This window comes from Montipora capricornis, chromosome 8 (genome assembly GCF_036669925.1).
Source record: "Montipora capricornis isolate CH-2021 chromosome 8, ASM3666992v2, whole genome shotgun sequence".
NCBI classification, from domain to species: Eukaryota; Metazoa; Cnidaria; class Anthozoa; order Scleractinia; family Acroporidae; genus Montipora; species Montipora capricornis.
In genome coordinates this window covers 28,966,682-28,987,164 of record NC_090890.1, presented here as the reverse complement: position 1 = coordinate 28,987,164, position 20,483 = coordinate 28,966,682, and the positions used below count along the sequence as shown (strand labels likewise).

At 42.2% G+C, this 20,483-nt stretch overlaps 2 protein-coding genes and 1 long non-coding RNA gene across 10 annotated transcripts in view; 2 read left to right on the top strand and 1 right to left on the bottom strand.

Annotated features, from left to right (window-relative positions):
- The window catches only part of LOC138059124 (uncharacterized), a 1,706-nt gene extending 429 nt beyond the window's left edge, over positions 1 to 1,277 (top strand). Inside the window, exons 2-3 of the long non-coding RNA XR_011134155.1 lie at positions 270 to 324; positions 1,199 to 1,277. This is a non-coding gene — a long non-coding RNA (uncharacterized lncRNA). The remainder of the gene's footprint in view (positions 1 to 269; positions 325 to 1,198) is intronic.
- Positions 1 to 4,384, top strand: part of LOC138059120 (lipase maturation factor 2-like) — a 45,532-nt gene extending 41,148 nt beyond the window's left edge. Inside the window, exons 5-6 of the mRNA XM_068904653.1 lie at positions 3,426 to 3,534; positions 3,677 to 4,384. Of these exons, the coding sequence (XP_068760754.1) occupies positions 3,426 to 3,534; positions 3,677 to 3,832 (265 nt within the window). The 3' untranslated portion in view covers positions 3,833 to 4,384. The remainder of the gene's footprint in view (positions 1 to 3,425; positions 3,535 to 3,676) is intronic.
- Positions 4,385 to 9,524: 5,140 nt separating this feature from the next.
- The window catches only part of LOC138059110 (uncharacterized), a 146,539-nt gene continuing 135,580 nt past the window's right edge, over positions 9,525 to 20,483 (bottom strand). For 4 of the 8 annotated variants that reach the window (XM_068904635.1, XM_068904636.1, XM_068904633.1 and 1 more), the window contains 2 exons: positions 12,087 to 16,426; positions 9,674 to 10,096 (listed from right to left, as the gene is read on the bottom strand). In XM_068904635.1, coding sequence (XP_068760736.1) covers positions 10,078 to 10,096; positions 12,087 to 16,393 — 4,326 coding nt within the window. In that variant the 5' untranslated portion in view covers positions 16,394 to 16,426 and the 3' untranslated portion in view covers positions 9,674 to 10,077. Of the gene's footprint in view, positions 10,097 to 12,086; positions 16,427 to 20,483 lie in introns of all 8 variants that reach the window. The other 4 variants (XM_068904634.1, XM_068904632.1, XM_068904640.1 and 1 more) reach the window with 4 other exon arrangements.

Sequence of the window (20,483 nt, the reverse complement as noted above, 5' to 3'; positions counted from 1 at the left end):
AGATCGTTTCTTTCCCTACTCTTCTCTTTTGCGTCCAAAGCGACTGTCAAACGCACTTTAATAATCTGAGATTACTACTAGTTTATCTGAAAGAGTGAATGCTTTAAAAACAGTACCGGAAAATAGAAAAACACCTTAGCTTCTCCGCTGCAGCACACATTTGTTTGTGTAGTTTTTTTTACTTCCGACCTCTGCAAATCAGCAACGTGAAAAATTAATATTGAAATGCGTCTCAATTTCATTTGACACGAATTTGTCTTTTTGTATAGGAATATCACTTTCACTATAAACCGGGGAATTTATCGGGACCTCCTCCAGTAGTTGGTAAGGTTCTTTACGAGAATTATGATTTTGGTCAAACGTCAACATTGGTCAGTTTAACGCCGCAAAGTAACAACACCATAAACGTAATGATGAATGTCGTGTCAGTGGGATTGGTGGTACGAAATCATGTTGCCAGTTCATTTCTTGTTTGTCTTCTACAACTTTTTGAAAGATCGTAAGTTGTAGGGTGAACTGGAATGTATAATTAAGGTTAAGATTAGGTGTCACAGGGCTGGCGCAGTGGCGAGAGCACTCGCCTCCCACCAATGTAGCCCGGGTTCGATTCGCAGAGTCGGCGTCATATATGGGTTGTGTTGGTTGGTTCTCCACTCTGCTCCGAGAGGCTTTTCTCCGGGTACTCCAGCTTTTCCCTCTCCTCAAAAACCAACATTTGGATTTGTGTAAATTTGTTGATTTCAGTTTACAGTGTCCCCAATTAATGCTCAAGCCCTAGAAGACTAGACACTTAAATAAAGTTCCTTTCTTTTTCTTTCATCACAAACGACTCACAAAAGGAGTCCCTCCTGGTAGCTACTTCGTTGCTACTGAGATTGCAAAATAGATAAATGATAGTAAAGGGCTCCTCCCAGGAAGACTTACTAAGACAAAAACAAGGATGCAAAGACTACTTTGTCAATATATTTGGGTGAAGATCTCTATGCAGGCATACTATCCATATTCTCCGCCCAAAAGGGAAGGACTGTGAAGTCAACCAACCAACCACTACCAAGAATTTAGGGGGTGCATCTTCTTAAATAGGCCTTTTAGAGTTTACCTCAGTTAAGTCAAAAGTCGGTGATTTGTTTTGTCGTAAGCCGTTGTCAGATTATTCTTTCTTTCTTTCTTTTTTTTTTTTTGTTCATTTCTTTTCCAGCTCCTCATCAGCCACGCCTTGATTGGCAAATATGGTTTGCTGCACTGGGAAGTTATGAATACAATCCTTGGTTTGTACATATGGTCTTTAGGCTGCTTCAAGGGAAACGAGAAGTTCTAGATCTTTTGGCTGAAAATGCTGTGCCCCGCAAACCCCCGAGGTACAGCAGAGCCCAACTTTACAAGTACCACTACACGGAGTTTCCCAGTAATATTTCCTCGCTTTCTGATGTGCTTCACAACAACAGGTTAGTATGCGCAACCTCGCACCTCTGGATATCAAAAATGCAGTGAGAAAATTAAACCAGTGCAACGTATTTGCAAAGAACGGAAACATGAACGTTCAGGGGAGAGAAAAAAGGCTTGAAAAAGTGCGATATGTGAAAAGTTGAATAGAAATTACTCGTTCATCTCAGATAATGCGTTTTCTAGCTTTCTGATTGGTTCAGTCAATCTCGGTTATCAGCTCATATAAAGGGGGCAGTGTGGCCCAGTGGTTAAGGCGCTTGCCTTGAGATCCGGAGATCCCGGGTTCAAGACCCACTCGTTGAATTTGATCCTGGTAGTCCCTGGTTCAAATTCCCAGCTGCACATGTAAATAGCCAACTGGTTTGCCTCCGGCCAGTTGGCATTCTTAAAGTTGTTCTGTTCGATGCTCGGAGATATTAGCTACTAGCTACTCTAAAAATCCGAGGGTAAATAATGATAATTACTATACCGTATGACCTAATATGGAAACTGATTGCGGTCGGTTGTAAAATTAAGTAGAATAATCCAATAAAATTTGGCTTTAGTTTCTAAGTGTTGAAGTGTTCAGAATAGGCCATTTCCGAGTTCAAGTCTGCCTCCTCTTCAAAGCGAGTCTAAGTGCGAAGTTTTTGTTACGAAAATTAGTTTTCATTCATATGCAAAGTAGAACTAATTACCATTACAAAACCTTCGCACTTAGACTCGCTTTGAAGAGGAGGCAGACTTGAACTCGGAAATGGCCTATTGAATGAAAATGTAATAAAACCATTATTCCATTCGCGTTTGTTGGATATGAGACTGGTTATAGCCAACTCGGCTCTACACTCCTCGTTGGCTGTTTACCATCATTCTCATATCCAACAAGCGAGAATGGAATAATTAATTACTACGCATCCAGTATTGTAAAGAAATAGCCTTTGGTCGTTTCCGTTGCACACCCCTATATACCCCTGTACTCATATAATCCCATACATCTGTATACCCCTTTATTCCCTTGCATACCGCTATATAGCCTTGAATACCCACGGGAAACCTTTGACTACCTCTATATACTCTTTTATTAAAAACTGGATCATTGGATAATGCAATTTGAGAGTTTTGATTGGCTAAGCCATCATGGGTTATATGAACCATTATACCATGGTCTACAAACACGGCAAGCATATGCGTGATTTTTTGGAACTTTTTATTTTTATTGTAGTCTAGTTTTCTATATTTTGGGGGCGTTTTTAATAAAACAATTATTCCACTCGCGCTTGTTGGATATGAGATGATTATAGCCAACTCGGCGTGATATCCAACGCGCGCTCATGGAATAATTGTTAAGTACACCCTTTACAGCACAACCCGTGAAATTCAAGTTATTTGCGTTGATCCAAAGACCTACAGAGGTCAGAAACAACTTGCTTGAATCATTGGTTTTTGTTTTTTTCCAGTTCAGAACTGGAAAAAACACGTGGTCTCAGTTTTCAGTATGGTGCTCGAACTCGATTAGGATACACCGATGTATATTTATTTCATTTCTGCAAAGCAGAAAAATTGAAAAGCTATTTACAGCTGACTCAGGGAACTCCGTATACAACCTATGAACATCATATTGGTGCAGGAGTACCTCGAGGATCAGCGTTAGACACTCTTATTTTTACTCTAATATTTATGATTGATTTTTCAAACGCTTCTACTCACTTTTAGGGCAAATGTGTATCATTTTTATGGCACAATTTCGCAGTGGCTATACTCGAATACGATTTGCATCACTAAGCTGGGATAAAAATATTTCAATTCAAGCAAAACGTGCTGAAAACCCCCAACTGACAGGAGAGAACCAGTTGGAAGCTTACAAAGTGTAGTACACGCTCGACCACTTAGCGTGAAAATTGATATGACATTGGACAACAAGCCTTCAGTTCACAGACTACATTCGAGGGCAGACGCACTTGCTGTTGATGTTTTACTATTTTTGTCCATTGTCTTCTTAGACTGGTAAAGAATTGGTGGTGGCGCGAAAGGGTGAGAGAGTATTTACCAATCCTCGCTGTTAATGAACCTTCCTTGATCAACTGGTTAAGTCAATATGGATTAGCTAAGGTTCGTTCATACACTTTTGTACAAGATTTTTGCCGAAGTTAAACCTTTTTATTTTATTTATTTGTTCTCTTTATTCCATGTGAATGTTTTTCTGGCTTCACTTTTGTAATTGGGTGTTGGTCTTACCTCTCCTCTCTTGTAGGACAATCCTTGGCCGGAGCGGCCATCAGGGAGAACTTACCGAGCAATCAAATATCTGCGATCAATTGTTCGAACACTGGACGCAGTCCGATTCATGTGGACGCTGTTTGCTTGTGGAGTGTTGATGAGATTGTTCGAATCCCAAAAGCAAAGATGATGAATTATTCCGAATCAATGACTGAGAAGTATTCTGAAGAAACGCAACTTCTGGTCCGAAATAGAGGATGAACGAAGACTTGTCAAGGACTTCTTTCAGGAATCTATTCTTGCACCTGGCGTAGGGGCCATTTTCGACTGCTGTTAGGGATCTTTAGATCGGGGGACAAGAAGGACTACGAGAACAAGTTTGCGGTCTGAGCATGCGCACTTCGAAAAATGTCGGTCTCCAAACCTTGTGCGCATGCTCAGTACGGAAAACTCGCACTGGTAGTCGTCCTCGTCCTGCGATCCAAAGGTCCCTAATATTCTCTTCAAAGTCAGGCGGGTCGTCCGCGTCAGTCAAAGAAACGAGAAAAACAGCTTGTTGAATTGCGCGAACGACTGGAAAGTTTCATGACAGCAACGCCAACGAAATCTTAATTCAAAGTATTTTATTTGGCGACTCTTATGAAAGAGGTCTATACTCTTCCAAGAAAAGGTATAAGACACCTTACTCTCCCAAGTAAAGATTAAAAATCCGACGGTAAATAAAGATATATGATGATGATGATATGATGATGATATCGAGATTTGGCGATCTTACGACAAACGGCAAGCCACGGTTTGCGGTTAGCGGTTTCACTTTAGCCGTCTGCTCATATTTGGGACTGAAGATTCGCCCGGGTTAAATAGCCGGCTGCCATCTTTCTTCAAAATTACGTTTCTATGACAAAAAATTCGATAGTTAATAAGCAAAATAGTTTTAAAAGTAGTATTTCCTTTCAAATGTGGGATTGTGATGTTTTAGGGTGCAAAAAAACCTTGCGGTAAATCACTTACCTCTAGAACGTGGTCTAGCCGTTCAAACGTAAACCTGACGCCAACGCACTGGTCACGTGACTTCCTGACGTTCGCGATTCGCGGGAAATGCCGAAAAACCCCGATCTTAAGGTCTCTATTTTACATGAAAAGCCCGACAGACGGTCGATGGGTTGCCTTATTTTCTTAACCATGGTGCTCCGCGGGCGCGCGGAGCTTCGCTAAAAACAAATTCAGAGTGAAAATGTTGGTTTTTGAGACTTTTGGAGAATGACTGGAGGAAACATTTCTTGGAGCAGAATGGAGGACCAAGGTCATTAATGCAAAGAGCTACAAGATGTTTGGTATAGGCGTCGAGTGCTTTGCCACTTACGGACTGACCAAAGACATGCTTCCCGCCTGCTTCTAATTTTGCGACAACAAAAGTATTTCACGACATAAATCACTTTAGAAATTAAAATGACCTATTTAGAATATTTAAAACGGGTGAAGTGTTAACAATCATCTACGAAATCGTTTTCATCAAATCCGCAGAGCGGCTCTGTTTGGACTAACCTCTTACTTATGGGCTCCTGTCTCTTATATGTACGTACAATCTTATTCCCTTTTTTCATCAATCCCATAATACAGTTCATTTTGGGGGATGGGGGGTATTTGCACGGAAACAATGGATACTCAGTTCACTAACAGTCCCAAGAGTAAATAGCTTGTAAACATCCCCCAAAACGTATCGCATAATAGACCTATTGCATAAATGGCGGCCAAAAATGTATCCTTTTGTTTATGTGCTAATTAGACTCACTAGCCTCGCTCTCGAACGACATTTCTATTGTATTTTGTCCATGCGAACGAGGCTAGGGAGTCTAATTAGCACAAACAAAAGAATACGTTTTTGGCGGCCATTTATGCAATCGGTCTATGGGATGTTGAAAATAGTAAATTGCCTTATCTCTTGATGCGATAATGGCGTACGAGAACGTCGAAACATCATCGGTATCATGGGCGTAGCCAGGATTTTTCAAAGGGGGGGGGTCACACTGTCAAACAGAGGGTACTCGCGTTTTCGCAACCTGAATATTGTAGGTTGTGTGCACAAAAAAAGGCTTACAAAGGGGGGGGGGTCACGGGAACCCCAGGACCCCCCCCCCCCTAGCTACGCCCTTGATCGGTATCAAACATTTTTGAGCTCTTAGTTTCTTAAAATAATTTTTAGTCACATTTTATCGCAGTTTTTTTTTTTTACCATGGAATGAGTGTATAATTACTGTACGGCAAGGCATTTTTGAAAAGAAGACTTCGTTTTCAAGTTCAATGTCTTTTCCAAACGTTAAAACGTCTCAGAGAATCCCTGCGTCGATCAGAGACTCCTCGTTCCCCGTTCCTATCCCTCGATTTTCTTCATTCTCTATTTTAGAAATAACAATGTAGGCTGCACATGCTAAGACTTTGATCGACAGTTCAATTAGAGATCGAAGGCATGATATTTGTGAAGTGACGTTAAGTACATGTATTAGTCACTCCCCCCGTGGATTTTCACAACTAATTTACAATCCTGTTTGGGGGACTGTGGCCAGACTTCTTGTTACACAGTTTACTATTGCTCAGGGAAGTGAAAGATGCCACCCATATAAAGCAACAGACCAGAACGCCGTGCTATGCTCTTTCCGTATAGTGTGTGGGATCTTTAACGTCCCACAGAGTTTATGAGTTTAAGAACAAGGGTTGTTAGACGGGGCCTACGGTTTATAGACCTTATCAGAAACTGAAAGACTTGAACGTCTAACCATTTGTGGATGTAATTACAAAGGCAGTCCTTTCTCCTCAGATATTTAAAGACCCTGAGTGTTGCTCCGATGCTCAGCCAACTGGTCGGCGGGTCACGGTTACACGTTCCAGTCTTTATTCTTGATTTAAACACGAGCTATAGAGTGTTTATAAACCACGGTTTTTTAACACCAATAGTTTCCAACGACGGAGACGCGACATTTCTTTATATACCTTTATTATTATAATTACAATTACATAGGCAATAGACCTTATTCACGATGGCCGCCATGTTGGATTTGGTATTATCATGCAAATTAGCTACTCACATCTGAGGGGGCAAACAACACAAGTTCGAGAGGTTGTAACGAACATCTTAGCCACACAGATGATTAGTTTCACGTTCATTGAATGTTTATCACCTAAGTAGTAAAATAGAATGATTACACAAGTTATTTCGATGTTTTTTTAGTGAAAAATAAGCAGATAACGAAGTAGAAAGTCAAAATGTCAAAGGCAATCAAAAGATATACTTAATTCTGAATGCTAAAATGTACTTTTGGCAATGTTAATTCATATTTCGACGAGCCGATTTTCCGCTAGTTGCCTTTTTTCCAATGTTTGCCCCCCGGCATAACAGATGGCTAATTTGTATGACAATTTGAAAACCAACATGGCGGCTATCGTGAATAAGGCCTATTATCATCAACTAAACTGATCAATTAAGATTGAAAAACAAATTAATGTCATCCTCTACCCGCACATAGCAGAGCAAATCGAGGCTGGCAAGGGAATGCATAAAAGGAAAGGTACTTTATTCAAGAGTCTAGTCGTTCTAGCGCTGGAGCACTAAATGGGGACACTGTCAATTGAAATTAACAATTAACGCAAATCAAGTCAAATGTTAGACTTTCTCAAGGTCCTTTAAATTTTTTTCCCGCTAAGTGACGGCTGGTTGGGTCAATTTGAAGGACGTTTCCCATCTGTTTGGTGCCAAAATCACCGGTGGAATTTTCCACCGGTGACGTCAGCAATTCTAAGAATGATTCAAATGGTGAGAAGGTTTAGGAAGGGTTTCAAGAGTGCGACTTTGAGCAAGTCTAGTCAAATGTTGGTTTTTGAGGAGAGGGTAAAGCCGGAGTAACCGGAAAAAAACCTCTCAGAGAAGAGTAGAGAACCAACAAACTCAACCCACATAAGAAGCCGAGTCTGGAAATTGAACCCGGGCGAACGTTCTCACCACTGCGCCATCCGTGCACCCCTAACTTTCACTAGGACTAATATAGGAAAACGCAGCAGAAATGGCAAAGAAAACTTTACGATGTTATACTACCAATTTCAAACCAAGACTCAAAGATTCACTCAATGAATCCTTGTCAGTTTTCTTAATTTATCAATATGAGCATCATCGAATTTCAGAATATGTAGTATGGAAGGGGGGTGCGGCCCCAGTGGTTAGCGCGCCCCGGATCCGGAGATCTCGAGTTCACTGAGATCCGTTCGACCACTCGTTGAATTTGATTCTGGTAGTCCCTGGTTCAATTTCTCTATTCCACTAGTAAATCCGGCCAGTTGGGATTCTTAAAAGTTATTCTTAACAGAAATTAGGGAATAATGTCACGCGCGTTTTGTCCAAAAGTAAATAATTTGATTTTGGACACAACGCAAGTGAAATTATTCCCTAATTTCACGAGTATACCATTTGATCTGCTATTAATATCATGGGTGAAAAATTACGTTCACAAGACGCCATTTTGGCAGTGTAAGAAATGTTGCCACGGCAACATCGTAATTTCACGTGTGAAATTACAAATTAATGCTGAAATTTCGCGCCAAAATTAAGGAGTAATTTGTCACCCATGTTATTAATAGTTGAAATTATCAGCCTCTGAAAACACTGTATCAGCTGCCTCAGCAAGAAAACCTGAACTAAACATAACAATTACAGAAACAATCGCAATATTAAACCTACTAGAGATATATTTTGCTACGGACGGTTGGCAAGAAAAATTACCAAAGGAAATTCTCAATTGTACATTTTTAAAAAATCTAAGGTACTCCCATCACGATTGATTAAACTTAACGATATCTCGCTCATATCTCAGTACTTATTCACCTCCTTACCGTTTGACAGTCGTGCTCAGCTATTAAAACCCACTATAACTGCCTAAATTAGTCTAGTTACCCTTGGTAACACTTTTATCCGTTTATTGAACGTGAAATGGCATTAGAATTAACACAATGGATGCCTCTAGAACTGAATCCCCTTATTGCAACCTTAAAAAAAACGACTGAATCGAGTAAACAAGTGTAACTTCACTTACATCCGATTACACCTACCACTTAAAGGGAAACTGTCACTGTCACGTGAAGCGCATGCGCTAGCGTCTTGTGAAAACTTGAAAAGTGTTAAATTAACTTTTTTCAAGTTGAATCGACAAATTCAAAATGGTGTCCACTGGAGAGGGCCAAATATACGTGACCCACGCGTGAATCCATAATGGCGGCTAGAATTTTCCGAGGGCTCAAGAGCAAACAAACTCGAGCATGCGCAGCTCATGACAGTGCCCCTTTAAGGCTGGTGCCTACTATTGTTATTGCGCATACGTTCTGCGCATCTCCAGATACTCGGATTTCCTATCGGCGCATTCTCGACCCCAGAGCTCTTCTCTTGACTGAGGGAGAGAAGAGCTCCGGGGAACCCTGAAACAAAGTGTCTTGTCATTTGTTTTTGTGAAGAACGATCAAGTGTCTCTAATTGGTGCATTCATGTAAGCACGAGGAGTGAGCAGGCACCGTAAGGTTCAAATAGCCAATTTTTTGGCTGTAAGAACCCTACGGCGCATGTTCTCCCACATAGAGTTTCCCAGGGCCTTGGGTCGATTGGAGGCTCTGGTGACGAGAATGCTATCGGCGGTGCTTAATAATACAGGGATATTTTTGCGCGGTTTAAAACTATGCGGAGAACGAAGAACTTCGCAAGTGCTCAGTTTGGTATCCAAAAAGAAAATTGGGGGTAACCACGCATTTTTCCGATAATTAAGCTTCAATTTGTAAAAAAAACGCCAAACATTACTTTGTATTTTGAAGCTTTTTACAAATATTGTTGATTAGTTATCTTTAAAAAATGCGTGGTTACCCCCAATTTTCTTTTTGGACTTCAATAACACTTGTAAAGATCTGCTTTTCCCACATATTCCCCATAGACCGCGCAAAATATATTGAATTGAATTAGGCACCGTCCTTAATCACATTTTAAAATTGTAAACTTTCCAGCGGTAAACGTGATACATGAAAACATAGCAAAGTATTTCTTGTGCGAAAATGTGAAAAATACATTTTAAGATGTACCGGTTAAAAAAGAATAAAACATCTATGCACAGCTATAATTGTATCTTTTTCCGTCGCCAATTGACGGCGAAGTAAATGGTAAAAACACTGTAATTTACTAAATTCAATCAACATAGTGTATGCTGTTGCACTAGTCGTCTGCTAAAAAGTTGCTCGGTTACTCAATAGGTCATGGCAACCAAGTTAATTTAAGGAAATGCATTCTCATCTACTACAAATCAAGAAAACTATACAGGTTTGCCAATCTGACACAGAGTTCAGTGTCGTTTTAGAGAGTTCACCCTTGCGGGGGTTCATTGGTAAGCCCTCGTTTTTTCTTCCGCGTGAAACTCACTCCTGAAGCTCCAACCTGCGGATAAACATACAAATCAATCAACCCTTTCTTGTCTTTCAACTTTTCACTCAAGGAAGGTAAACTGGTCAAATGTTTAGTAGACTTTCGATTGGAATAGAAAACTTAAGCTTAATATATGTAGTGCAAAAATTACCGCTTATTGCATCTTTTAACAAACGCAATCGAGAAATTTAGCATCGCGTTTTCCGCAAACGGGAAAATGTCAAGCTGCAAATTGCATTTTCCTACAAATATCGAGACTAGTTGGAATCACAGAATTTTCATGTTTTTCTTTGAGCTACGGATGGAAACCGGAATTGAAACGCCTCTTAATCTAATCGTCTCTAATAGAGAAAAGATACTTAGAATCGATTGGTAATGTAAAAGTGGTAGTGCCAAGAGAAATTAACTAGGAGAACTTCTCACTTCCGGTTGTCGCTCGTGACTCAAAGACGACTCGTGCTTTCTTGTGCTTAAGGTAATTCCCTTGAAATTGTTAGATACTATCAAACTTTTTTGGAAACTTGGCATGATTAACATTCATGATATGAACATAAAGAAAAATGGAATAAAAAAATGGGGTCACCATGCTTGTTTACGCGTCAGCAGGCTCTTAGGGCCTCTTTACACGAGCCCGGGTTGCTTTTTACCCCGGGTTGAATCACCGCGGCGGGTAACTCTTTTGCAGTCAAATGTTTATAAGCGTTTACATGAAAACAGTAGTCAAACCGGGTCAGCCCCCCTTGCCGGGTAACCCTTCTCAAGACTCGGGTTGACCCGGCTAGAAGGGTTGAAATTTCTTCAATTTCTTCATGAAGACACCGGCGTATCTGACCCGGGATTGTTTGAACATCACTTTTTTCGCGGTTCAGCGTTCTCGCCCATGCGCAGCCTGTACCAAAACGGCCGATAACGTTAACACAAATTGATGATTGTGATGGTTGGATTATTCGTCCGCCATTTTCCTCACTGACAAGTAGTCACCAGCCCTTTCAACCCAGCGAAAAGGGAACTGACCCGGGTCAGCCGGGAATGACCCAACCCTCACCCAGCCCGGGCTCATGTAAACGCAATATTCGACGCTGAACTGACCCGGGTCGGTGTCCAACCCGGGCTCGTGTTAAGAGGCCCTTAAAATGGGATTTTTTTACTGGTTTCACGTTAAAAATTCGAATCACCTTAATACTGAATTAAGTCTTGGTTACTTGAAAGACACGAAATTTTATTTTGAAAATAAAGCTCCTTTTATTCACATAAGCAGCATAGCTTCATTTACGCCGTTTTTGATTGCCTTGTTGTGGGAATAGTGCACTCTTTGGGACAGTTCCGTAGTTAGCTTGAAGTCGTCGCCTTGGCCAAAATACACCCACTACGGAACTGTTTTCCAAAACAATTCATCTTCTACTATCAAACTTTTTTTCTTCTTCAAGTATGTTTTTTATTAGACTGTTCTTAGCAAATACCTGAAAAAAAAATTGGGGGTCACCGTGCTCATTTGAGAGAAAAGGAGCATTTATTTCGCTATCGGGCTTAGTTTGAGGGAAATCTCTAACGTTTTGTACGCGCACGTGCTCATGTGCGCTCGCTGACATTAAAATCGAGCGCAGTTGGGATGCGCAATGCAATATTAAGGAATTACCTTAAGCTACCTATGGTGTTCAACAAGAGGTACGACCCTACCCAAAAACTTGCATAAGCATTGTTTTTATTTTCTGTTGGGACTTACAATGGTCCCAAGAGAAACTGGAAACAATGCTTATGCAAAATTTTGGAGGGACAAACAAAGAGTATTATGGTATTTTTGATACTGGCTAATGGTGCGAGAATAAGTCCACAAGCAAACCAGTCATGTAAGCCCATACCAACGTATATGGGAATCAAAAACACACTTCGAAGCTTTCACAATAAATAATGGTTTGTACTCTATATGAGGGCAAGCATGAAGTATATACAGAACAATTTGAGTACCGACGATTGGCTTTTAAACGAGACATTGCAAACTAACCTTTCTGTCTCCGTAATGAGTGTCTCCTCTCTCGGGTGTTTTACCTTGATAATTTCCAAGTTGAGCTGCGCCCTTGAACAAATGGCAATGAGACCCAATCTAGGACTAGTTGCTAAAGGACAAGGCCCATAGGAAACGTTCGATTCGACATCCATTACACCGAGTAGATCTCCAGACCTTACGTTGAACAGCTCAAGGCGTCCGCCAATTGGCTGAACGGATTTCACAAAAATACACTCCTCGTCACCGACGAATTCACAATCGCAAGTGGTGAAATCACCAAATTGGAGGCGCACATTACCTGAACATGCATCGAGAATGTAGGTGTTGGGCATGACAAAAACAGCAATAAATTGACCCTTGGGGGAAAATGATCCCTTCAAACGTGACAAACGGGCACCCTGGAGTGCACGCCACAGTGGTTCGGTTTTACCCAATTGCCTCATTTCAATGAACTCTTCATCCATTCCAGGCGAGGCAAACAGCTGGAGGTCCCCGTAGCAAGCAATCAACCTACCAGGAGGAAATATAAATGTTACCACATTATCTCCACCAACAGTATTCAAAATGATCCCTTGTCGCGTTTTATGTGTTATGCATGCCACCTGATCATCTGAAATAGGAAAGATAGTATCTGCCGCAAACCTCCATCGTCGCGTGCAGACTGACAAATCCAAGTTCCAAACTTCAAGTGTGGTATTAGTTGAAATAAAAATGCATTCTTTTAAAGTTACAAAATCATAGACATTGTCACTCTCAAAATCTTTCTGTCCTTTAAGTTCCCCATTTAAAACGTCCCAAGCTAAAATTCGCCATCTGCTCCGTCCAACCCAAAATAGCGCATAAACACTCTCACCGGTTAACGAAAGTCGGAGACATCTGACAAGTCCGAAGTCTGTGCTCTTCGTTGGTGCATTCCGATAAACTAGTTCAATGTAACCTTCACGCATGTGGTTCCTTAAAAGAGATTTGCTGTTAAGCACTACATCGTAATAAAAGCCCGGAACTATACTCGGAGGATCGCCCAACAAAAAGCCACCGATTCTATGGGGTTCTAACTCAAATGAATTTCTCCAAGGACCCTCAGGGCGAATCAAACAGAGTAGCTCGGGCCCGTCAGTCATGCTTAAACGAAATATTTGGCGGAGCGAAAAGAACCCACTTGAACACAAAAGAAATCGACTGTCTGGTGAAAAACTAATCATTCCAAAACCGCGCATTAAAGGTACCTCTGCTAGAGTCGAAAAACCATTTTCCCGCTCAACTAAACAAATAGAGCCCGGTGAATGGGACATTGCCACGAGCTTTCCATCTTGGGACATTGCAAAAGAAAAAATGTCTTTTTCTCTGTAGACACGATCAATCTCCCTACCATCGTTTAGATTCCACATCATAAGACATTTTGCATCGTCGGGACAATCAGTTAACATCTCGTCGCCGCAAATAGAACAGACAGAAAAACTGCACTTACTGGTAGGAAAAAGCGGCTTCAAGTCTCCATTAAAGGAGTAAGCAGTGTTTAGCACTCCTGGCAAAATGACATCCTTGATAGGATGAAATACAACAGAACGATAAAAACCAACCAATTCACGCGAAGTTACAATGATTCTAAATGGACCAACCACGTAATCATGATACTGTTTTGGTTTGACATAGCGTTTCCATTTGAGGTTACCTGAAGCAAGTGACCAAAACTGAATGCTTCCATCGCGACATTCACACACCATGTACTCTAAGCTAGGGGACACATCCAAACAAGCCACTTGTGATCCACAACCAAACCGAGCTTGAATACCTCTTTGGGCGTGATTTTTCTTTAACAACTCCATGTGAGGTTTATCGGAATACTTGGTCTCCAGAAGCTGAAACGAGTCAGAAGATAACTTACTACTTCCCTCATTTAACGAACACTGAAAAATAGTAAAGGGATATTCCTGCAAGGTTACGCGGTGCTTCTTTAAAAGAAACAATAAAGAAGAAAGGGTGTCACAACACTCGGCAGATATCGTCTTCAAACCACCCTGCTTCATTACACCAACGATATCTTCCGTGGCTCCTGGCAGGTTCACACAAAGCTTTGCGTACAAAAGCTCTAGGTCTGACACATATTTTCCGGCCCTTTGTTCAAGGCTACAAGATTTCATGTCCTGGTCTAACTGTAACATGTGCTGAACACCATGTTCCAAGGCATACCTTGAAGTGTCAGTGAAGGATTGTAAGTTACCAATACAACTGCTCTTTAACTCGTCAAACTCGTTAGAACAAAGAGTAGAAAGGATCTTATGGCCTTCCATTTCCTCCACACTGAAACAGTGCTGCCCGTAGCGTGACTTGTCTGTCAACCAGTCCTTGACTGATTTATGAAAGACATGAATGCGGTCTTCGTGAACAGGAAGAAGTGATGACACAATGGCAATGGCTTTGCTCGCCTTTCGCACAACAATCGAGGACGACATGTTCGTGCACAACAATTTAGGAACAAAACCCAATGGCAGTGGTTCCCTGGCAGCTGCAATCGCACCCAGGAAACACAGAAATTGCTCTTCAGTTATGTTTACTTCCTTACACATAGCTTGTTCGAGCCGTTGGAAATATGACTGGTAAACACACGCAATGCCCGCCGGAAGGGTCTTGTCCAGTTGTTCCAAGGTGAGAAGAGTTGAACACTTGGCCCTTATAAAATCTACCAAAAACTTGGCACACAGGAAGACTCCCTCTGACTTCTGCACGAGATAATCTAAGACCACCTCCCGCCTTTCAAATTCCAGTAAATCGCTTAGACTATGTTCAAAGTAAAAACGAATGACCTTCAAGTTCTCTTCATCTTTTGGCTCGAGTAGCAGTGGTTGCAAATCTTTGAGGCTGTTCCAAATGTTAACTTCGGGTCGCGTTGTCACCAAAAATCGAAGCCAAAGTGGTAAACTCTTAAACAAGTTGGCAATCACGTCAAGAAGATCATTTCGTCCTTGGTATTCACTTTCGTCTACAGCATCTATTACCACAAGAGATGTACGACCTGGATCTGCTACTTTGTTCAGAGGTTCTGAAAAAAGCAAATCAAACAGATCGCTCACTTCCATGTCGTTGATCTCTACACCCAGATTTCCAGATAACTGTTCCACAAGGGCTCTCTTGTACTCTGGAAGATAGCATGACAGGTGACAGGCTAAAGACTGCATCATCACCTTGGGGTTCCTGTGGCGTGCTCTGTCATGGTGACAAAAATGGCTTCCCGCCAATCTGCCAGCTTCGTGCATTCTTTTACACATCTCAGCAGCGATGACAGATTTCCCCATCCCTGCATTTCCGCTGAGCACCAAGACACGATTTGGAGAACTTGCATCATCCAACCAGGTGCTGATTTTAGCAAACAAAGACTCACGGGTTCCTTCTAAGTATCTCTTTGTATAATCTCTAACATCACGTTGGGTGTCGACCTTTGCAAGTTTCTTAAGGATATTGTCCTCCTGATTGGTGTTGTGTTTTGCGTGACAAGTTTCCGTAACAACTTGATGTATGTCGTGAAACCTGGAACTGCTGTCCTTGACACCTTCTTGGGTTGTGTTCTGAGAAATTTGCAAGTTTTCAAGTCTGGAATAGACTTTCTCAACAGTCTCTTGGGTTGTTGACTGCTGGATTCTTAAGTCTTTAAGGATGGATTTGTTTTCCTTGACACTCTCTTGGACTGTGTTCTGAAGTTGACGCACCTCATTAAGTTGAGTCTTGAGATCCGCTTCACTCTCTGCCCAGTCTCGTAATGCGTTAAGATAATCCTCCTCTCCACATCGCTCTGCCTTCAATCGATCAATCTCTGCCTGACTTAACCCAAGAGACACTAGAACAGCACTGATTTCCTGCCACAGAGCATTGAACATCAGTTCATCGACACCAGTGGTTGTGATGTGCCCATACAACTGATTACGAAAAAACTTAATTCGAGCAAGGTTTGCCTCACGAGAAGTGTCACTTGGGGGCGGCTTGCAATGCCATCCAGTGTGGGGAGGGGTAAGTCCACAAATGTTGGTCAGAAGGAGGAACAGCAGAGTGATATCAAACGTGTTGGAGTCAGGGGAAGCTCCACCAACAGGAAAGAGCTTGTCCCACTGGTGGCCATTGAGAATTCGTCTGCGTGAAAGGTTGGTAAGGATAGAATAACAGGCATTAAGATCAGCTGCTAAGTTTGCAGGAGGGTGATGAGTGTCAAAAACATTTCTCAGTACAGTTGTTCCACCATCAATAATAAGTCGACTCAGCTTGGCCCCATTTGTCTTCTCCTTAGAGCTGGCCAGGGGACCTGGTGTGGCCATGGTAATCCAAACTACCGATTTTTCACATCATATCTGCACAGAAAAGGAAAGAAAACATATGAAGTTTTTGACTGAGTGTAACCCATTCACACCTCAAACGCCCTAGGACGCCTCCCACTGACGAGTAAAATCGTCTGGCGTCAGACAGAGTAAAAAGTGTCATTCTCAGGGGTCAATGGGTTATTGATTCACTTATTGGATTCAATTGAGTGTTCCTAAGTGACTTATTAAATTACTGATTAACAATTACCACCATTGATTGTCTTTATAACCTTCAGTGCATATGATTCACTGAAGCAAATTCTGCTGATGTGCAATTGAAACCACGTTCTAGTGTGAAAATGGTAGTTCGCTTTCCTGACCTTTCAGAAAGTGATTTTAAAGGCCCATTTTCACCCTAAACGCTCAAAGCAGTTTTGAACACTTTCAACAAACTGTACAATAGAGCGTTTTCACATGACGTTACGGCTGCCATGTTGGTGTTCCAAAACAAAGGAATGGCGGCCATGATGGTGTACCAAACTAATCCTCCGGGAATTGATCTCTATTTTTATGCAAATACTTTCTTTTGTTTCAGTAATCCAATATGGCTACTGGTCACATGAATGAAAATGCTCTATTTGGAAGGATTGAATCTATCAAACTTTTTCACTTAATGGTAATGTTATGATGCCATATGAAACACCAGTGGATGCTTAACAACACGAACTTGTTAATGTGACGTAACGGGTTACCATGGCAACAAAAATCCATCTAAAAACAGTCTATGTTTTGCCCTTAAACGCATATATCTCAAAAATGAACTTGGTGACCCCCATCTTTTATTGCTGGAGAGTGACCAGCACGCTAGGATAAACCTTTCTGCAAAGTTAAAAAAATTATCTTGGACAGATTCATGGCCACCTTCAAAATTAAAAAATATTACGGTGCCTCTAATCCGCCACAGAAAATTTTTTTTTAACTTTGCAGAGAATTTTGTCTTAGCCTGCTAATAACATTTTCAACTTTTATTACACGGTATGTTGAGCCAAAGTTCACTTTAGTCACATACCGTATTAGAGACATACAATATCACTGTTAAACCTTACTGCGCAAAAGGAACTGAGCAACAACAAAACAAAACAATAAGCCTACCCCTACCATGCACAACAAAACACTGTTTCATGATACGGTTTAACGATTTGCAGAGTCCCTAGCAAACGGAGTTCCTATCTAAGCCTGGGTTTCTTTGTCCTAATTTGGTAAATCATGTCACAGCAGTTATCGGTCACACATGCCCCTCAATGACTTTTCTTCACTTTTCAAAACTAAATTTTGGGTGGATGTCAATCATATGTTTCCATGACAATAGTCCTGTTCACTTGGCGACAGTCTAATTCATCATCGAAACATTTGATTGACGTCCCCCACAATTATGTTCACTTTAATATTCATAGGTATAATAGAAACTAGGATAAAAAACGAGTTTGCAAATTTGGATTTTAATCCTGCTATTCCTACAGTAATTACTTTTTTGAATATGTGCCAGTTTAGCGCTGTGTGCCAGGGGACCAAGCATATACGAGACAAATTGTAAACACAGATGAAGTTATAATTTCGCCATGTGCGAACTCTACGTACAACGTTCATATCCCGGATGAGGGACCGAGAGGGGTCTCGGGGCTAGTTCCCAACATCTCCCCTCTTATATATAAAAAAAAAAGTATACAACAACAACATAACAAAAATACACCAATGAGCGCTGTAAGAGGCGCAAGAGAATGAATAATTGGTAGTCCATGTAGACCACTAGGTCAGTTCATAGTCTCTTAATCTCAAAGGAAGTTTGATGATCCTCGTTCTTGTTCTTGTGTTCCCAAGAGGGGGTGCCGGAGGGTGGTCTTGGCTAGGTAGAGTTGCAAGCTTCTCAGGCCCATTGCTTGGGATTATCTCTGGTCTGGTGAGGTGTGGTGGTAGAGTCTGCGCAGGAGATTGATTGTTGGCAACAGTTTCTTCTGCTTGTGGTTCTATGGAGAGGGTACCGTTGTCCGGTGGGGGTGCCTGTAACCGTGCCGGAGGGTTGGTCTGTTTTGGTGGAGGAGACTGTTCCATTGTTGGCGTGATATGAACCCGGTTTCGACGGATGTTGCTGGTTGGTGTCTGAATAGTGTATGATCTAGGTGTGTCCTGGGAGATGATAGTCCCTCGTATCCATGGATGACTCCTCTGTGTAGGTGGAGGTTTTGCATATACACTGGAACCGACAGCAAGCTCGGGATGTACTTTGGTCGGTTTGGTGTCGTAGTAGCGTTTGCTCGCGGCTCGCTTCAAGGTGAGCTCTTGAGTGACGACATCTGGGTTGATTGGTGAGGGCTTTATGAGGTGGTTGGGTGTTGGCAGGGTTGTCCTGGTACGTCGACAGAGCATGCGCTGTGCAGGTGAATATGTATGTCCCTGAGGTGGTGTGTTTCGGTAATTGAGCAGCGCAGTCTGGAAGTCAGCGGATTTCTTCAGTGTTGCTTTGGCCACTTTGACTGCAGCTTCAGCTCTGCCATTGCCTTGAGGGTGATAGGGTGAGGAGGTTGTGTGTTTGAATCCGTACTGTGTGGCAAAGTTCTCATATTCCTTGCTTGCAAATTGTGAGCCATTGTCAGTATGGCAGATTTGTGGTATGCCAAATCGCGCAAAGTGGGCCTTGGTCTTGTTTATGACTGTGGCGGAGAGGGTGTCCTGGAGTTCATCGACCTCGATCCAGTCCGAAAAATGGCAGACAGTAACTAGGTAGTCCTTTTGCTCATGGGTAAAGATATCTTGGCTCACAATTTGCCATGTCTGCGTTGGAATTGGTAATGACTTCATGGGTTCTTTGGTGAGAGTTCTACTGTATTGGGCACAAACACTGCAGCTGTCACACATGTCTGAAATGGCTTTCCGCATGCCCGGCCAGAATAGAACCTCTCGTGCCATGCGAACGTTGGACTCTGCTCCAAAGTGGTTTGCATGTATTTTCCTAAGCATTGTAGAGTGCATGGACTGAGGAACCAGGACTTGCTGACCTTTGTAAACGATGCCGTTGAGAGTGCTTAGTTCCTCTCTGAAGGGCCAGAATGGGCGGAGGTTGGGGGCCAGGTGTTGTTTGTCGTCCGGCCAACCAGAGGTGATGGTTTGTTGTAGATCAGTCAGGGTTTGATCCTTTTTGGTTTCTGATTTGAGGAGTTCTTCTGTGACATCGGTGAGTCGGGGGTTGTGGTCATTGTCAGAGTGCTCAAGTTCAACGCGGAACACTTCAAACCCTGTCACTTTTGCCTGCACTGGGGTGGGTAGAGCAGCGCGAGATAGTGTGTCTGCTATATGAAGGCTTGTACCTTTCTTGTATTGTAGGCTGAACTGGTATCTCTGAAGTCTCATTAGCATTCGCTGAAGACGTGCGGGTGACTTGTGAAGTGGTTTCTTGTAGATGGTTTCGAGGGGTTGGTGGTCTGTGTGCACTGTGATGTCTGATTTACCGAACAGCCAATGATCAAATTTTCCAAATGTGTTGCAGATGGCGAGGCATTCTTTTTCAATTTGTGAATAGCGCTGTTCGGTGCTGCTCAGGCTGTTTGAGGTAAAGGCGACTGGTTGAAGTTTACCTTCGGCGTTCGGTTGGAGGAGAGCTCCCCCCAAGCCTTCTTCGCTGGCGTCCACTTGGAGTACCACAGGTTTCCCTAAATCATAGTATTGGAGAATTGGTGCAGCAGCGATCAATTGCTTTGCGTCGTTGAAAGCTCTTTCTTGAATCTCCGTCCACGAGAATGGGAGGTCTTTCTGGGTTAGGGCAGTGAGGGGTCTAATGATGGTACTGAGATTTGAGCAGTATGGCGATAGGTAGTTGGCCATTCCGAGGAATCGTAGGAGGGCGGCTTTGTTTCTTGGCGTGGGCATCGCAGTTATAGCAGTGACTTTGTCAGGGTCGGCTTTCATCCCAGTGGCTGTGATGATGTTACCCATAAACTTCACCTCTGTTAACTTGAACTGCAGTTTAGTGGGGTTTAGTTTAATGTTCTTTTGGAGGCAACGTTCCATTAGGGCTACAAACCGGCGATCATGATCTTTCTCAGCTTCAGTGAAA